The sequence below is a fragment of the Prosopis cineraria genome, unplaced genomic scaffold (assembly GCF_029017545.1).
Source record: "Prosopis cineraria cultivar Desert tree isolate PC_DT_omini unplaced genomic scaffold, ASM2901754v1 PC10, whole genome shotgun sequence".
NCBI lineage: Eukaryota > Viridiplantae > Streptophyta > Magnoliopsida > Fabales > Fabaceae > Prosopis > Prosopis cineraria.
The window spans coordinates 2060425-2078369 of NW_026555341.1; the positions used below are offsets into that span (position 1 = coordinate 2060425).

Here is a 17945-nt window from a genome sequence, read left to right on the forward strand (position 1 = left end):
TCAATTAAAAATTATTTATTATCAAAACCAAAATAAATACTTATTAATTTAAGTTAATCTTTTATCAATAAATATCTATTTAAATTTTAACAACCAATTTTAAATTAATAACAGTTCATTAAGACTTTTTTTTCATTTAAATTTTGACAACCAATTATTGATTAATATAAATCTCATTTAATAGTCCTTCATTACTATTTTCCCTAGTTTTTATTATCTCTGTATGATTTAAAGTAAATTATAATTTTCATGTTCAGTTAAATAATGTGTTTAAGACAAATTTCAAATATTAAGATCGTCAAATATATTTTTTTCTTTTTGCTCGCTGAAATATGCATGCACATCCATACTGATAAAAAAACATAATTTTTCAAACAGAGCAAAGTATTAAGTATGATTTAATCATTCACCAAATGCCTCCTCTTATGCTAGCAGCTTGATAAGTATTTTGTGACAGCTACAAGAATCAAGGAACAGTTTTTACCTACAGGAAGGATTAAGAACTAAGAGAGGAAATGTTAATCTGGCAAACAAAAAGTGAAGCAGTAATGATTGATTAAGTATCCAGGAGACTCCTGACCATCTTTTGTCAAAAGAAAATAGAAAATAGTGGAGTTTGCTATGATTTTAACGAGCTGAACCTCGAAAAATATTTTTTGGCATGAAGCAATCTGTCCAAGAGGTCGTGCTTCAATTTACTAACCCTCACATTGTGAAGATGTTGAATGACCGCAAAATTTGGAAAAATACAACCTATAATAATAAAAATGCATAATTTACCCAATCATAGAAGCATTGATAAACGAAGTATGGCTTGGCCGATCACTATCTCTTCACAAACTTCTCACCTTGGATGCTCCACATTCTTCTCACCCTTAAGCACGAGTAATTGTTGCCGCTTCTTTACCTTTTTTATCTTGCTTGAGGCTCTTGCTAAATTCTTGTGCTCTCTGCAGTGGTTATACAAAGTGAAAAAAATATAAGGTCATAACAGAAGCATTAATCAGATCTCAAATTATGTTAGGGCAGCTGAAAAGCTTGTATAAATTAGCATCTTCAAGGTTACAATCACAATGCCTTCTGATATAACATATAAATCAGCAAAACTTGCGGTCTCATCAAGATATGTTAGATTGTCAACACGGGGATGTTTATTATTTATGTAACACATTAACATTCTGATAAACTTCAATTGGAACATCATCTGATTCTCCTTCCCTTCAATGTGATGGACTAACTTTCATCAGGACCTTACCCTCACTGGCTCGCTTCCAAACACAAATACATCAAGGTAATCAAACTTGGAAGAAACAACTTAAATACATCAAGGGACCAGCACAATCATGTGAGCTACACCGTTACAATTACAATCACAACTCAATCTCAACTCATCATGAAGGACTAAAACCTTAAAAAGAGAAATACAAGTCTAGCAAATCACCTTGATAAATTATGGTAATTTTCAGAAATACAAAAAGAAACAATGATCACAAGGTACTTAAAAGTTACAATGAGTTCCTACAGAAAAATAGTGAATCACGCATTAATAAGTGTTTTCAATAGCCAAACGAGTATAAAGCGCATCTTTCTTAGCGTGCTCACTTTTCTGCAGTTACACTCTCATCTGTACAGAAGCATAAATAAATAGCCTTGAGCTGAACCTCTAAAGCTGAGCACCATTTAAAGAATGTTGATGAAAAAATCTCAAGAGGGTTACAATAAAGAAGAGCTGCTGGAAAATTAACAATCTCCAAACGTCATAATAAGAATTTCTTCTTCTCTACTTAATATACTGTTAAAGAATCAATTCACGCACTTATCTGGATGCTACTGATAGTACTTGCACGGGGTAGGAATCACTGAAATGTCAATGTTGAATGTTCACACAACCTTTGGAAAGAGTTTAGCCCAACTCTTCTGAGATAGAAAAATTAATTATCTACAGAACTGTAATTTGTGTGAAGGATTTCAACTTTCTAAACAACCAAACCAAAAAGTGGAAAGGGAGGGGGGTGTGTCTATGTGTTAGAGGGAGTACAAAGAAACCAGGCTTAAACACCAGATAACTAGCATTCCAGTTTCCGAAAAACATAAGACAAAAACCATTACAAGTGCAACATTATTATTATACTGAAACGAAATAATTCACATTCAGTCACTTGGGAAGACATGCACACATATCAAAATTTTATAGATTAAAAAGCGGACTGATGTTTTATGAGATGGTCACACCAACAAACAAGTCCAAATCCAAGATAGCAAAACGTCAGTTCATGACAACTGAATATGATAAAGAAAGATGAAAAAATGGCATAGATCTGTTGTCAATTTGGCATGAATCACTTACTTAAAACTAGCTGTGACAACAGCGCGATAAGTAAAATTAACAACAAGAATAAATGCAATAGTACCCTAGAAATGCTACATAAGTCATATCCTGGCATCAATCTCCTGATCAACCTGCTCTTCCAGCATTTATCAGAAGAACAGAATTCAAGATGGCACTAATAACAAGTTAAGCGAGTTCCATTAAGCCCAACAAAAATTCTGCACAATACAACTCCATACGAACTATATCTGATAAAAGATTCGAGCGGATTTTTTGTTTCTTTTAATGTCACCAAGAATTTTGACGTCCTCCGCGAAAAAAAAAAAAATACTAAGGAAAAAGGAAATCTAAGTAACCCCTCTAGAATTAACTACAATCTATTTACTAATAACGACACGATCGTACAGAGGTTTAAGCTTTTGCCTATAGTATAAGACCATACCACAAAACCAATATTATACAAACAATCCAGTAAAGAAACTTAAAAAGAGGTCCTGCAAAAGAGGTCAACATGAAGGTTACTAAAAAGCACCAACCGTTGATCGGATGGGAGGGGAGTCGAAATCAATGGAGTGCACAGACATCTTGGCGATCTCCGTGATGGCGGCCTCTCTGACCCCAGGCACGTCATTCGCCAACACTTCATAGGCGGCCTCGAGTGCCTCCCGCCAGAATCGCGGTAATCTGATCCGACGGCTGTTGGTATATACATCCCACATGTGTTTCACCACCTTCTCCCTCTCTTCCATTTCCTGGACCACAAACCAAAATTTCAAATAACTCCCTCATATTACGCATGAAATTCATAGAGAGATTCAGAGGGGCGAAAAACTTACAAGGACGTCAAGGTCGTCATGGATGGGAGTATCGAGGTCATTAGACAAACTGTTGAGACTTCCTGACCACCGAAGAGATACAGTGCCGGTGAACATGGACCAAAATGCGAGAATCAAAATGGCAGCCAATGCCCAGAATTTATACTTCCCTTTGCCAAAAAGACCCGAATCGGCACTTTCCTTCTTCGTAAAGGCTGTGGTTGTTGGAAGTGCGTCGTCATCTTGCATTTCTTCGATCCGAAGAGAGATTCGAGGTCGATTTTAATTCAATTCTGATATTAAAGGATGGAAGCTTCCTGCTTCCTCAGATTTGCGAGATGGAAAATGAGTCCGATCTGATATGTGAGCGTGTTTGTTGTTACTGCGATGCACCACTAAACGAGAGAGGCAAAGAATTTATCTGTAGAAGTGGTTCAATAGAGCTTACTCCAATAATGATGCCGCGGAGGACCAAGCGACGTATTTTCAGCCAACATGGACACCGCATTAAAGTGTATGGCTTTTGATTACGACTTCCATCAGACGGGGAATAACAGTGACCCTCGATTTTGGAAGGGCAGCTAACTTTGCCAGACGTCGTAGGGCAGCCGACATCGAACGGCACCGTTTGATAGGCAAGTTTTATTTTTCGTTTTTATCTGGTCAATTCCCATCATGTCTGCGTGCGGCGGTTAGATTGTTAGCCGAGAACTTTACACAAAACCTAAAATAAATTATATATATATATATATATATATAGCAATAAATAGAAATGTGAAATTATAAGTATTTTGACATGGATGGTGACATTCTTCGGGATTTTTAATGCCAAATGGCATTCCCCGAATTTACTGAATTCTTTTGGACAATTTGGTGTCTTGTGGAGTTTTGGTATATTAAAATGTTCAAGTGATGGCATGTTTGGACCAAGAAATCAAAAGTTTTGGCCAAGTTCTTGTTAATTTTATGGTTTAGATGTATTGTATTTAATAATTCATAGCTTTCACTTTGGTAAATTATTTTTTTCAAGGGTGAATTACCGCTGCGCTTTTCTTAAATCAATTTTTCGAAATTTGTATTTGGAAACAGTTCTATTATCAAGAATAACTTTGTTGAAATAAAGACCAGTGGTACTTGGTGTGATTAAAGTGTATACTATTGATACTAATAATATAAAAAGTAATATTATCAAATATCGATACAATCAATGCATATCAAGAGTGGGGAAAAAAACTTCGTTGGAACAATTGCCGTCACAGACCTCTACCCGTGCTTGCCCCCGCTTGCTGTCTCAATTGCAGAAATATTAAAAGGTTCCTTCTCACCAAGGAAACTCGTTAAACATTTTGTGTTGGATCAGTTTCAGAGGCTACATTCCTACAATTATTATTATTATTTTTAGTGAAAAGTTTCTCCATCTCTTCCAATGACCTGCCTTTGGTTTCTGGTAGGAAAAAGAAGAAGAAGGCCCAAGCCAATGCAGATATTCCAGCAAACATGAAGAAGCTCCCACCAATAGTAATTGTCTTGTTAATTGAAATAAAACTCATAGAAACTGTCGCATTCACCACCCTGTTCACGGCTACTCCAATACTCGCCCCTTGTGCCCTCAACTTCAAAGGAAATATCTCTGAGCTGTACACCCAAGTGACCGGCCCAAGCCCAATGTTAAAGAACCCAACTGTAGTGTAAGTGGCCGCTATGCTGAGACCCAAGGCCCATACGAGCATCTCTGCAGCATGATCTGCCATCGTCAAGCTCAGTCCCAGGACTGAAAGTGCACAGATCATTCCCCCCAGACTGATTAACAGGAGGCGTCTTCTTCCGACTTTGTCCAGCAACACTGTCGCTATGATCAAACAGACAACCTTTGTAACACCGATTCCGATCACTGTGAGCAAAAGCTTGTCCTTAGAGGTGACGCCAGCTTGCTTGAAGATTCTTGGGCTATATAACATCACGGCCTCTATGCCAGTCGCGTGCTCAAAAAAGTGAATCCCCACGGCTGTAATCAGCATCCATCGAACGCAAGGCGAAGGCCTTAAGATCAACTCTTTCCAAACACCTTCACCTTGGGACTGTGAAGAAACCTGAACAACGTCCTCTTGGCAAGCCTCGTCAATGCCGGCAGCGACTTTTATATCCTTGAAGCGGAGTTCAGCTTCTTCTGTGGTATTAGAAATCTGCAACAAGACTTTCATGGCTTTTCCTAGATTGCCTCGCATGACCAACCACCTCGGGGATTCTGGCATTCTCAGGATGCCAAGAGCTAGAGCAAGGGAAGGAATGGCTGCGATACCCAGCATCAATCTCCAACCAAGTTTTAAAGGTAATTTGCCGAAGAAGTAGTTTGAGACGTAGCCGAGAAGGATGCCTGCACCGAGACAGAGCTCGGGAAGGGAGGTGAGAAAACCACGGGACGACGCAGAAGAAATTTCTGCAGAGTAAAGAGGGGCCACGAGAAGGGCAAAGCCTACTCCAATACCAGCAGTGCACCTTCCCACCATTAGAACGGAGTAGTTTGGGCCGTAGCCCATGAGAAGTGAACCGAGCAGGAAGAGGATGGAGGCGAGGGCGATGGAGTACCTGCGACCTATGTAATCAGAGGTTCTTCCAGCAGTTAAAGTTCCTACTAATGCGCACAAGTTAAGGATTCCTGCTAGAACCTCCACTTGAGTGTCGCTGATTTTCAGGTCTTCCTTTATGAATATCATAGCTCCACTCATAACACCCGTATCTGAAGTCATGTATCGCAATCTTGCATGAGCTTTTTTTCTTTTTGAAGTGCAAGGGAATGTAACTGATAAAGTCATATTTTAATTGAAGAGTTTAATCACAGATACTTTATACTATAGTAATAACAGAAGGAGTTCTTTTTTCTTTTTTCTTTTTCTTTTTCTTTTGACAAAAATAACAGAAGGAGTTCTAATTGAGGTTAATTCATATTTGAAAGAGAGAAGAGAGGATTGATAGAATTTAATACCATAGCCGAATATAATGGATATCATGGAAGCGACCAAAGCACAGGCAGAAGCATATTTGTTGAAGCTGCTGTCATCTTCTCCGCCACCTTTCTTCATTGCATTCACCATACTTAGGCTTTTTGCTCTCTCTTCCTTTCTGTATCTTGAGTTGCTTCCCATGTGTTTACGTCTTTGCCTGACTTGAGACCGTCGTATATATAGTGGATTGGGTGGATTAAAAAAGTATTTTCTCCTTAATGGGCGAATAGTTCCAGTGGTTCCCACTGTCCCAAGACACGCTATCGGAATATATTATTGAATGAGACACATAATCTCAAATCAGCCAGATTGTACCATTGTATTTGTGGTAAGAAAAAGTGTATAATGACTCTGAAATCTCAATCAATTTTATCATTTAACGATCCTCGTAAATCATAATTAGCATCCCAAATCTTGACGGGTGTAATAAAACTGTTCAAGTATTAATTAGTTCAGATACGACTTGACCAAATCGGACCTGTTTCTTGATCTGATCCGTTTCGCTGGATATGTGCCTCAGCTCAGGAGGCATCCAACTCTGATTTAGGTACGCAAAATGTTAACACTTGAATAATACATTCATCCGTTGGATAAAAACATAAAAAAATATCATTAGCATGCACCATCCTAGATATCATGCTTGGACAATCAAGGGAGCCTCTAGAATTTTTCAGTCCGTGCATGGGAGAGGATGTTATGCGCCGTCATTTTCAATAAAATGGGATTGAACAGTCATGGGCAACAAGAACGGAGTAATACTATCACTATGAACAATTATTTCCATTTTTTTCTCAAACGAGTCGCTCCTGTGCTGATCATTTGACGTGAAAATTAACTCTGATAATGTATTACTTGCTAAATATAGGGAGTTGGTGGATACTACAGAATTACCAGAGACACGCGAAACACGTAATACAAATGCACCTAAAAGTAATTAAACAGGTCATGCATGCGATCTTATCACTATATCTGGCATGTGTTATTGCTCAAATGACTTATAGGAACCAGCCTTGCCCTTTCAGCTTTCCACCATGGATAGTGGAAGCACTAGACAATGGTTCGATGAAGATTTAGGTAGTACCTGGGGGGGTATATAACTAGGGACAATTTCCATGCAATTCATCTGATGAACTTATCAGAAAGAGACTTGACATGCTTGTGTGGAGCCAATTATTATTGTTTTGAACTTAAGTTCCCACTACATAGGCTCCCAATATTAATGTGTGTGTCATAATCTGACATCACTGTTGTGCAGGACACAAAATCGTGAAAGGGAACTACCACAGGAACTACTAAGGGACGAAGCATCGGTTCTTGATTGATTAGGCCTTTGATCGATGAACTCAATGCTGGATAAAACCTTAAAGGAAAGTTCCCGAGTAAAGAGGATGGTTCGGCCGGTGAAGGTTGTTTTCAAAGAGGCTTAGTGCGTTCACAATCCATGATAAAGAGGGGCCGAGAATATAGTGGGCCAACCGCATCATTTATTTCCTGTCTGTGTGAAGTATAAGGGCTATCAAAATTGACTTGTATTGTAATATCTGAATTCAGGAAAACAAATCCATCCAACCTATCAATGCGTGGATGCCACTGACAATAAAAAATTACAACTTTTATCCTCCAATATTGTTTGACGCACGTATTTGATTTGACAAAAAAAATGCCTCCAACCAGCACATGTACCAAGAGCTGACCAGTTTTGTAGACTTCTATTGACCGAATTGATGGACATGGGCGGTTCATCTAACTACCATATTGAGTCCATCATATTGGCAGTGGCTTGGCAATAATCCCCAAAACACGTTGCGAATTTGCAAGAAATATTTGAGACCAATTTCCGAATACATAAGCTTTTGTTATCCAACTTTTCAGTCAAGTCTTTGAATAGTTATTGTACACAATCAAGAACTGGATCGTCCTTACCTGGTTACAATGTAAGATCCTCCTAAATAGCACAAATAAGCTAAGAATCTGAACGATGACAACATCGGTGAAAAACCTCCACACCAACAAAATAACGAACACAGCTAGGCACGCGCGCAGATCAGTTAGAGCACTTTTCTTTGTTTTTTTCTCAATTAAACTCTTAAGTTTATCAAATGGATATATTCAATATGGGGCCGGGAGGAAAATTAAACTAGAGAGAAGGCATATTTCCCAATAATTACAATCCTTTCTTTAATTCCAAAATTGAAGCTTGATATCAGCACAATCACGAAATTGATCATTACGAACCCCTTCATGTTCATGCATTTTAAATATATATGCATTGATATTGGCATAATAATTTGCTCATATGTAGACCAACACACACACAGATGAACCCGCGGTATGCTAAATACTATATATCATCTGTAACTATGGGTCGGTGTTGCACTCTGCTGATATGTTCATTTTATCAACCTCCGACTTACGATGTCTGCCAAAGATGATGCCCATGTCTTCCAACGATCTTCCCTTGATCTCAGGCAAGAAGACATAGCAGAAGCACCAAGTTAACACAGTGATACAAGTAAACATAAAGAAAGTCCCATTCATGGCGGTTATTTTCTTATAAATTGTTACAAAACTCAATCACTGCCACCCTCGAGATTCTGCTCACGACTGCACAGATTCCAATCCCTCGTGACAGGCCCCCACCCAAGAGACATCAAAGCCACAAAGGCATAAACGGAGACGATAATTACTTGTCGGCCACAATAGCTTCACTCTGGAATGCCCAACCACGGTCAAGCAAATACTCAATCCTATCAACCTGACAGCCATACCCCCTGAGCTGATGAGCAGCAGAACCCTTCTCCCTAATCTATCCAACAAGAACCCCGAAATGAATGTAAATATAAGTTTGCTTATTCCCATTCCAAGCGTGGCCAGAAGCAGCTTGCTCTTGCCAGTGATTCCAGCTCTCTCGAGGATTCTGGGACTGTGGAGAACAGTGGCATCGATTCCGCACAGACGCTGGAAAGCGTGGATTACTACGCCTGCAATTAGAATTCTTCGTACTGATGGTGAAAGCTTACACAAGAGTCCTTTTGAAGCTCCTCCTCCACTCCTGGTTATCTTCGCTACCTGGTTAGTGGTTATGCATGAAAACAAACTCGAGTTTTGAATTAATAGTCATATACTTGTCAAATATGAGAACGGATCTCCAAGTACTGTTTATGGTATTAATTACAGGAACAACGTCTGGTCGCAATTTTCATCGAACCCAGCTGCGATTTTTATAGTCCGCAAGCGCTTTTCGTCTGCATGGTCGAAATTAGAGACGAGTAAAAGCACCTTTCTGGCCTCACCAACACGACCTTGCATGGCCAGCCACCTCGGAGACTCCACCGTTTTTAACATGAGAGAGACTAGCGAAGGGATTGCAGCAAGGCCAAGCATCATCCTCCATCCGAGCCTGAGGCTCAGGGTTTTGAAGGAGTAGTTTGAAACGTAGCCAACCAAGAGTCCCACGTTCATGGAGATGCTTTTGAATGACGTCAGAAGCCTCTGGAGGAAGGAGGTGAGATCTCTGCGCAGAAAACAGGTGCTATCACCAATGAAAAGCCCGTCCCAATTCCTGAAGTGCATCTGCCCATTATTAGGATTGGATATGATACGCCGTAGCCCATCAGGATGGAGCCCGACATGGAGATGAGGGAAGCTGCGTTGATAGTGTAGCGCCGACCTATGACGTCAGAGATTCTGCCGGCGGCCAAGGGTCCTGGAAGCGCACAAGCATTTAAGATGCCTGCTAGGAGCTGTACTTGTTGGTCACTGATTTAAAGCTCCTCCTTTATGAATAATTGAACTCCGGACATAACACTCGTCACTGAGAAGAAGATTAATTTGTTATTAGCGAATGTTTGAATTTGGTCGCTGATACTCTCGAGCAAGATAGCGTTGCTTTGCCCGCGCGCGCGCGTGAGAGAGAGAGAGTAATCAGTGGAGAGGGGGAAACTCACTGTAACCACGTATAATTGAGATAATGGTGGCAACTATAACAGGAGCGCAAGCATACTTGTTAAGCTTTTTCAGACCTTGATTATCGACACTGATAACGTTCTCCATTGGTTCTGTGAAGTGTCTTTTGTGTTTCTCTTGCCCCGGACATCTTGCGATCAACTAAATTCTTACATGGAATTACGTTGTCGTTGATTTTTATGCAGGGGAGAGATGTTCTCTAGTTTCACAATAAGACAAAGATTTTTTTTTTTTAGAAGATGGAATGTGAATGAAAATTAATTAATTTTATTTGGGATTAGTCTATTAAGATTGTTTGAATAAGTACACTGAATATCCACTAGATTATTTGGATTTGATTTAGTATTTAGAATTTAATATTATTTGATTTAGTATTTATAATTTATTTTTGACTTTACCAAATAAAATCAAATATCTAGACTAGCTTAATATTTTTTCGCCATCTTTTATATTATGTAAGGTATTGAAAATTGAAATGATTATTAAATCGATAGAGATAAAGGGTCAAGGGTTCAATCAAAAGTTAAATCAAAATTAAATTGATCATAATAAAATAATATAATTCAAATAAAAACTCATTAATCCTCAATACTTTCATCCATATCTTTAATATATCATATGCCATACAATAAAGTTTAACAATGAGAAAAAAAATTCACATGATAATAAAATTAAAGTGACAAAAATAATAATAAAATATAAACATATAATTAAAAAAGAAATAAGAATACAAAATTTACAAGTTAAAACGTAATAAAAATACATGTAAATAATTAAATATATAATTTTAATTAATGAAAAATTAAAATATGTGAATCATGTAGTCAGTAGTGACAACTAGAAAACCCAGGTCAAAAAAAAAAAAGTGACAACTAGAAAACGTGTATTGGGAGATGGGATGAACTTATGAAGTGATGCATCTGACATCTCATTTCAATAAAAAAATTTAATAAAATTATTGTGGTCCGTTATGGGTGGAAACTTTCAATAGCAGTGTAGTGTAATTAGCCTGAGTCGTTCCATCTCTATGTTTGCCTCGATGGAAGGAGGACGCAGAGAGAACCAGTAAACGCTGAAATGAGAACGCTGAAGGAAGGGGGAGAGAGAAGCTGCACCTAAATTGAGTGGGGAAAGAGAGCAGTTTGTCACAATTTATGTTTAGATATAAGAAAACTCATTAAATTATCAAACTTTTGGAGATCTTTAGGATAATGAAAAAAAAATTTCAAAGTTTTTAAGAAGAATTCAGTATATTTTAGAATGTTTTAAAAATATCTAAAATAATCTAGAATTATTTAGAGAAAAAGATTTAAAAGTTTCTGAAAAATTTTAAAAACTTATGGAGGAATGTGAAAATATCTAAAATATTCTATAATGTTTTAGAATATTTCAGACATATTTTAAAGGTTAATCTCTAAAAACATCCTTGCAAAATATTTAAATATTTATTGTAAATATTTTTATAGAACACTTTAGAAGATGTATGTAAATTGTAGGATTAAGTTGATCTCCACCGTCCATTAAGGAGTTAAAAATTTTTTAGAAAAAGAGATAGACTTATAAATATCCCCACAACTTTCATTTATAAACAAGCAAAACAATCAAAGCAAGCATATTAATACAGCTCTCAAGTAAATTGACCTCCTCTCTTTCTTTTTCTTTCCCTTCTCTTTTTCACTTCCAATTTTATATCATTGATACTAGAGTTAGAATACATTTAAAAAAATCCCCATACCCCTAATTTGTCCAAACCATCAAATTTTGTTATCAATGACATTACTACAAAATAGGCCTACTAAAACAGGCATATAGGAGCTCCAATTTTAAAAGGCAGAACATACTAGAACTATTAAAAAAAAAAAACACTTTGATAAGCTTGGCCTATGAGAGCTTTTTAATTAATAAAATTTAAAATAGCACTTCAATAAGCTTGGCCTATGAGAGCTTTTTAGTTAATAAAATGCTCTTGTATGTAATTTTTATGTTATGGGAGCGTTTTTACATGCAACAGCTACTGTTAATTACTTAAATAAAAACAATTAAATAAAAAATTGAGAATTTAAAATACTTATAAAATATAAATGATTATTTTGCAAAGGAAAGTGATATTATCTAATTAAATTTATTTTGAAAAAGTAAATAATTATACTTTCAAAATATTATCTTTGCTATTATATATATAAAAAATAAATGATAATACAAAAATAATATTTATCATAAGATTTTAAATTATAAAATTCATAATAATTGTTAATTTTAAATTATTTATAAAAAATTGAAACATTTTTTAATTGAAAAAGCTCTTTGGGAATGGGAGAATACCGGTGCGCTTTCCCATAAATAGTTCACGCTTGTTGCAGTCTTTTTTTTGTTTTATTTTAAAATTTTTGAATATTTATCAAAGCTTTTCTAATATAAAAAGCCCCCATAGATAAAAGTTAATAGGAGCTATTTCTCTTTAAAAAGCTCCCACATCCTCTTGTTTATTTATTTATTTTAATTTCATTTCTTCAAATACAAACTAGCTCCATCTTCGACCTCATTTGGATATGAGTTTGGGTGCTGCTTGCTTGAGGTTCAATGCTAAAGTTTCAAGCTGGAGGTCCGTCATTAAGATCTGGAAGTCCGTTGTCCATCATCTGCATGATGCTCAAGTCCATGATTCAAGCTCAACCCAGGTATGTTATAAAATCTTACCTCAAATACAGGGTCGAAGATGCATACTGAAGGAGAAGTGAACCCATTTGTGTTTAAGCTCTTTAATATGACTACTTTTGCTGCTCCAATTTTGATTTCAGGCCGATGACCCCTTTATTTCCATTTCCGAGCCTCTCGCTTTACCTGACCCTTTAATTCCTCCCGCATTCAGCTTCATGGAGCCACATTGAGTGCATCTAGGGTATTTCTATCGTGTTGTATGATTTATCTCCTAGATGCCCATTTTGTTTTGATCTTTTGCAAATGAGCTAATTATACAACCATTACTATGGCAGATCTTTAGCTTTAAACTAGAAACATGAGTTAACCCATTTGAGATTGTTGAAGGGTTTGAGGTGAATGCTCAACTTTCCCTTAGTATCTACTCAAAGTTAATTATTATTGTTAAATTGCTTACTGTTAAACTTAATTGAACTGAGATTGAGCATGACACCTAAAAACAAAAGGGGGATAGGAAAACCCAAAGACAGAGATTTCAGCATTAGGAAGCTTAAATTTAAAGCACTGAGATGATCAAGTAAAAAGTTAACAACAGAAATTTAAATTTTTTAGAACAATCTGGAATTATTCGAAAAGCTGTATTAATTTGCACATGCTAAAATCCTGTGAATATTTTTCCTAACTAGTGGACTTCTTAATCTTTAAAACGAGACAAACACCATCTTAAAATGGATATGTATTCAATTAGTTATGAATTTCTAAAGATAGGAAAAATTCCGGAAAAAAATAGTTGTGGTTAGAACAAGGTGTGTTCATTTATTGAATTGTATTGACTGAACAACTATTGGAGGTTTGGATTATTATTTTTATTTCAAACAAGACTTTTAGAGCTAAGACCACACAATCCAATACTCATATCCTTATATCCCTTTAACAACATGTGTCCAAATGCCACACACTGCCTTTGAATATGCCTTGGAAATTAAATGGAATCCATTATTCTCAAATGGAATTTTGAAAAGAGCATTAATTTAGTGGTTTTTTTCTTGCTGTAAGTCAAAGGCTTTGTCTGGGCTTTAGAAAATACATTTTTTTTACCTGTAAAATATAATAAATTATAGAGTAGATGGATTATTGCAATTCCAAAAGAAATGGCACGTAAATAAAAATGGTATTTTGTGGTAGGTTGTGAGTATACTTGGATTAAAATTGTGAAATCTTTTTTACTTTGTTTTCGTTGAATTTGGCTGTTGTTGCATGATTGCAATGTTAATATTTTAGATAGGACTTTGCTGAATTTCTGTCATAATTTATTAGAATTCTAAGTTGTTGAATTGTCTTGACTAGTGTAGAATTGTGAGGAGTTACAATTCTTGGGGTTCTCTAAAATTTTGAAAGTAATTGATTGATATGGATCAAGTATGGATGTCTGCCAATTATTTGTCTAGGGAATATGAAAATGGAGTTAATGGGTTTACTGAATTTGCATTTTGTCATGATGAATACTCTTATGGAGTCATATGCCCTTGTCTAAAATGCTCTCAATGTAATTGTATGAAATCAAGGTTTGGCTGAACATGATATTGATTTTGAAGAGGGCTCTTTGGAAAAGTCACAAGAGATAAGTTAGGCGCAAAACCTATAGTAGATATCCCCACAAAAGGTTGGCTAAATGCCATGATCATTAATATTTATATCAAGTAGGTCTTATTAGTTATAGATTTGGTTTTGATATATGTAGTGACATGGTCTATTCTTTCATTTCAGGTATCTATATAGTGACTTTATGGTGAGGGTTCAATGATGAATAAATTTTAATTCATCAAACATCTATAGCACTTATGAATAAATCACCATTCTGTTCAAATTAGTGATACTGACCAAAAAAAAATTAGAGCAATATTTTATTCTTAGCTCTTCATAATTTGGGGTAAGTTATTGTATTTTTATATCTTGAAATCTAATTGAAATTTGATTTAATATAATATTTTAATTTTTAGGGACCATTAGGTGCTAATATATATCAATCCATACATTCTTGAGTTTTATTATATTAACTCGACTCATAGTAATCCCGATCATTGCAAACCTATGAAGAGATTAAATAATCAATAAGAATCCTAATATTTACTTGTGATATATGTGTAATATAACAATCAAGCATAATTTAAGCTAGCTAATATATCTTTTGTTAGGGTTGTGGAGTGTTTTGAGGAAATAAGGGACTCTTGTACCAAATTAGAAAACCTGATATAGCTGATTACAAGTAGATAAGAAAAAAGGTATTTATCATTTTATTACTTCTAAATGATTGTTTGATGATATTTTAAATATTTTTCTCTCCAACTATGTTATTTTGGGTTGCTGTAGAATTACTGGGATACTGAAATGTCCATCTTCTAAACGGAGACTCTATTGGATTTCTTCCAATTTTTTGTAGGATTTCATAGATAACTTCTCTCTGAATGATCCATCTAGTGTATTAATTAATATTTGTTAAATTTTAATTTGGTTTATAACATGACAAAACTTAAGCATTCATTTTTGTTTTCATTTTTACGGGGCCAAAACAAATTGACTATTGGGAGTGCAAATACTACACCATGAAATTCATGAAAGATGTTATCATGCATGGAGAAATAGTCATTCCAACAAATGTAAGTATTTTAAAATTAGTTTCATTAAATGTAATTAAGTAATTTAATTGATGCATGTTATTTTATCTTATAGTTTGAAAATGTTTGATGCAAGTCTTACAAGATAGGAGAATCAGATGAGTTGATAAAGGAGTAGTCAAAATATGTTATGAGATGTTTATACACATTGCATTCAAAGTAGTTGGAATTTGTAGTATAGGTATAGGTGTAGAAATATTATGAAAACTATATTATTTAGTTGCTTGAGTTTTGGTATGTGAAAAAAAATACTTTGACCTTTAGTTATAGTTGTTCTTTAAAATTGAATGATAATTAATTTGTTAAAGTCTGTATTGTCTTTTTTGTATTGTTGTGCTTCTAGATTTTATCTAAAATATTGGTCATGACATGCAATATAATGATGAAATGGAGAAAAGAAAACAAAAAATATAAAAAATACCTACAAGAACATTTGATGAAAGAAAAGCTCATGTAGGGTAGACCTATGAGAGCTTTTCATAATATGAACATTCTTATAAATCTTCCCTGTCAGAGCAGCTTTTAAACGCTCCCTTACATTGTAAAGGACATCGTAAATTAGAACTTAAATCATTACACTAATTATGGTTAATCAAGGACTAATCTAAAAGGATTATTCAATACAAAAGTAACTTAAATAAATTTTTAATATGTATTTTCATAAACAATTCAAAGCAAAGGAATTTCAAGTCTTTAAAATATTTCAAAAATTCATATTATTCAATTAAATATATGCGAAAGCATGATGAAAGAGATATATCTTAACATAGGAGGAAAGCTTCCCTTTTATTATCTCTCTATGCCTTACTCCACCATATATATATTTACAACATAACATTTGGTCGCTCAAACCTTTCTATAATTAATAGTGGGGGGTTAAGGTCTTAATCACGTTTATCACAATGACTATTACCTTATCATTATATTCTATATATCATCTATTCATCAATAGTCCATCATATGTATGATTTTTTTTTTTCATTCACATATAATTAATATTAACTGCTCACCCTTGGACATCAAAAACATAAGGGGAGACCATAACAACATTCAAGTTCTCAAATTAAATAGATAATAATTATTTTTACTTGCACAAATATTTTGGCCCATTAATATAACACAAGTATCAAATCACATTCTCAAGGGTCTAAAATACATATCCACCCAACACAAAACCCATAATGCAAATAGATCAAGAATATATTATTTTAGTTAGTAATATCATAAACTAAATATACACATCAAAATAAAAAAAGAAAGACCTACAGAAGTGATTATTATCACTTAGCCTAATATTTTTTTCTTTGTTCTTCTCAAATAAGCTAGCTCCTGTAATATGATAAAAGAGAGAGATGAATACAACTATTCAATAATCAAGGTACATTTAAGTTATACAAATGAATGATAATTAATCATGAATGTAAGTGGCTAATAAATTTATCAAGATGACCATGTAAACAATCACATTGATAACATGTTAATCATATTAACATCTAACTCATATGAATAATCTTAAGAATAAAGTCAAGTATAAAATTTGCACAAATGGCTACATATACATTATTCACATAATTACTACATGTTCTCATTTTTACAATTATAATCATATTCTCAACGTAGCCATTAATCACTCAAATGATATAATAATAATAATATGCATGATCAATCTCTTCCTTACATTCTCCTTTATTTTCTCTTACATGAAATTCGTGAGCCAACAAATCAGAAGGGATCGTCTATGTGATGAGACCACTTAAGGCTTTAATCATATTGTGAAGGGCTACCGAGTTAGGGTTACCTTACTCACTTATAAACATAGTTTCCCCCAAATCACATACTATGGGGTGTTATACCAAAACTAGCTTTGCTTAAAACTCTAGGTAGGCTAGTAGGGTCAAACAACTTCATAGGAACAATGTTACAGTATCTTACAAGGTAAGTAGCAACTATAATTTTTAGAATTATTGATTAATAGCCAAGTATCATATGAATTTTGCCTAAACGCTAACTCCTTTACTTAGGCCAACTCCCGCCATATGATTATACTCATGAGAAAAATGCATTTCAAAAACTTAGATACATAATTCACAAGTATCCCATATGCTCATCAACTTTCTTATTCAACAAGCATCAAGAATAATCATTTTTCAATCATGCCTCTTGCATCAAATTTTATATTACCACATAAACCACGTTAGCATCATATAAAGCTCAATATGCTCATATACAATTCACCACTATACATAATTCATAATTTATAATTAAGAGTGTGCACATCATCATCAACCATCAATTCCATTACTCACATCAAGTCATAATTAACTTGGTCACAATTATAAGGTCTCAACAAAGCCACATATGCATTTCAAACAACTATTTCATAATATATATATATATATATATTCTTTTATTTCACCAAAATAAATAATTAATTAATATATAAATGTATAAAATAGAGTTTTCCTGATTACCTCAACCTTTAAGAAGTCAAAAGCCCCTC

The 17945-nt window shown here is 34.8% G+C and overlaps 2 protein-coding genes, 1 long non-coding RNA gene and 1 pseudogene across 3 annotated transcripts; 1 reads left to right on the forward strand and 3 right to left on the reverse strand.

Moving 5' to 3' along the window:
• Positions 1-538: 538 nt before the first annotated feature.
• Positions 539-3646, reverse strand: LOC129322821 (uncharacterized). Its single transcript, XM_054969228.1, has 3 exons — positions 3166-3646; positions 2866-3081; positions 539-950 (listed from the first exon to the last, which is right to left on the reverse strand). The coding sequence occupies exons 1-3, from the start codon at positions 3391-3393 to the stop codon at positions 876-878; spliced, it is 519 nt and encodes a 172-aa protein (XP_054825203.1). The 5' UTR covers positions 3394-3646; the 3' UTR covers positions 539-875.
• A 669-nt stretch (positions 3647-4315) lies between these two features.
• Positions 4316-6276, reverse strand: LOC129322820 (probable polyol transporter 6). The gene is made up of 2 exons (XM_054969227.1): positions 6128-6276; positions 4316-5881 (listed from the first exon to the last, which is right to left on the reverse strand). Exons 1-2 carry the CDS (start codon positions 6234-6236, stop codon positions 4482-4484), a joined length of 1509 nt encoding a protein of 502 aa, XP_054825202.1. The 5' UTR covers positions 6237-6276; the 3' UTR covers positions 4316-4481.
• A 2228-nt stretch (positions 6277-8504) lies between these two features.
• Positions 8505-10199, reverse strand: LOC129321968 (probable polyol transporter 3; annotated as a pseudogene).
• Positions 10200-12612: 2413 nt separating this feature from the next.
• LOC129284379 (uncharacterized) lies at positions 12613-16049 on the forward strand. Its single transcript, XR_008586852.1, has 3 exons — positions 12613-12790; positions 12911-14433; positions 14538-16049. It is a non-coding gene; the product is annotated as an uncharacterized LOC129284379 (long non-coding RNA).
• Positions 16050-17945: the final 1896 nt, after the last annotated feature.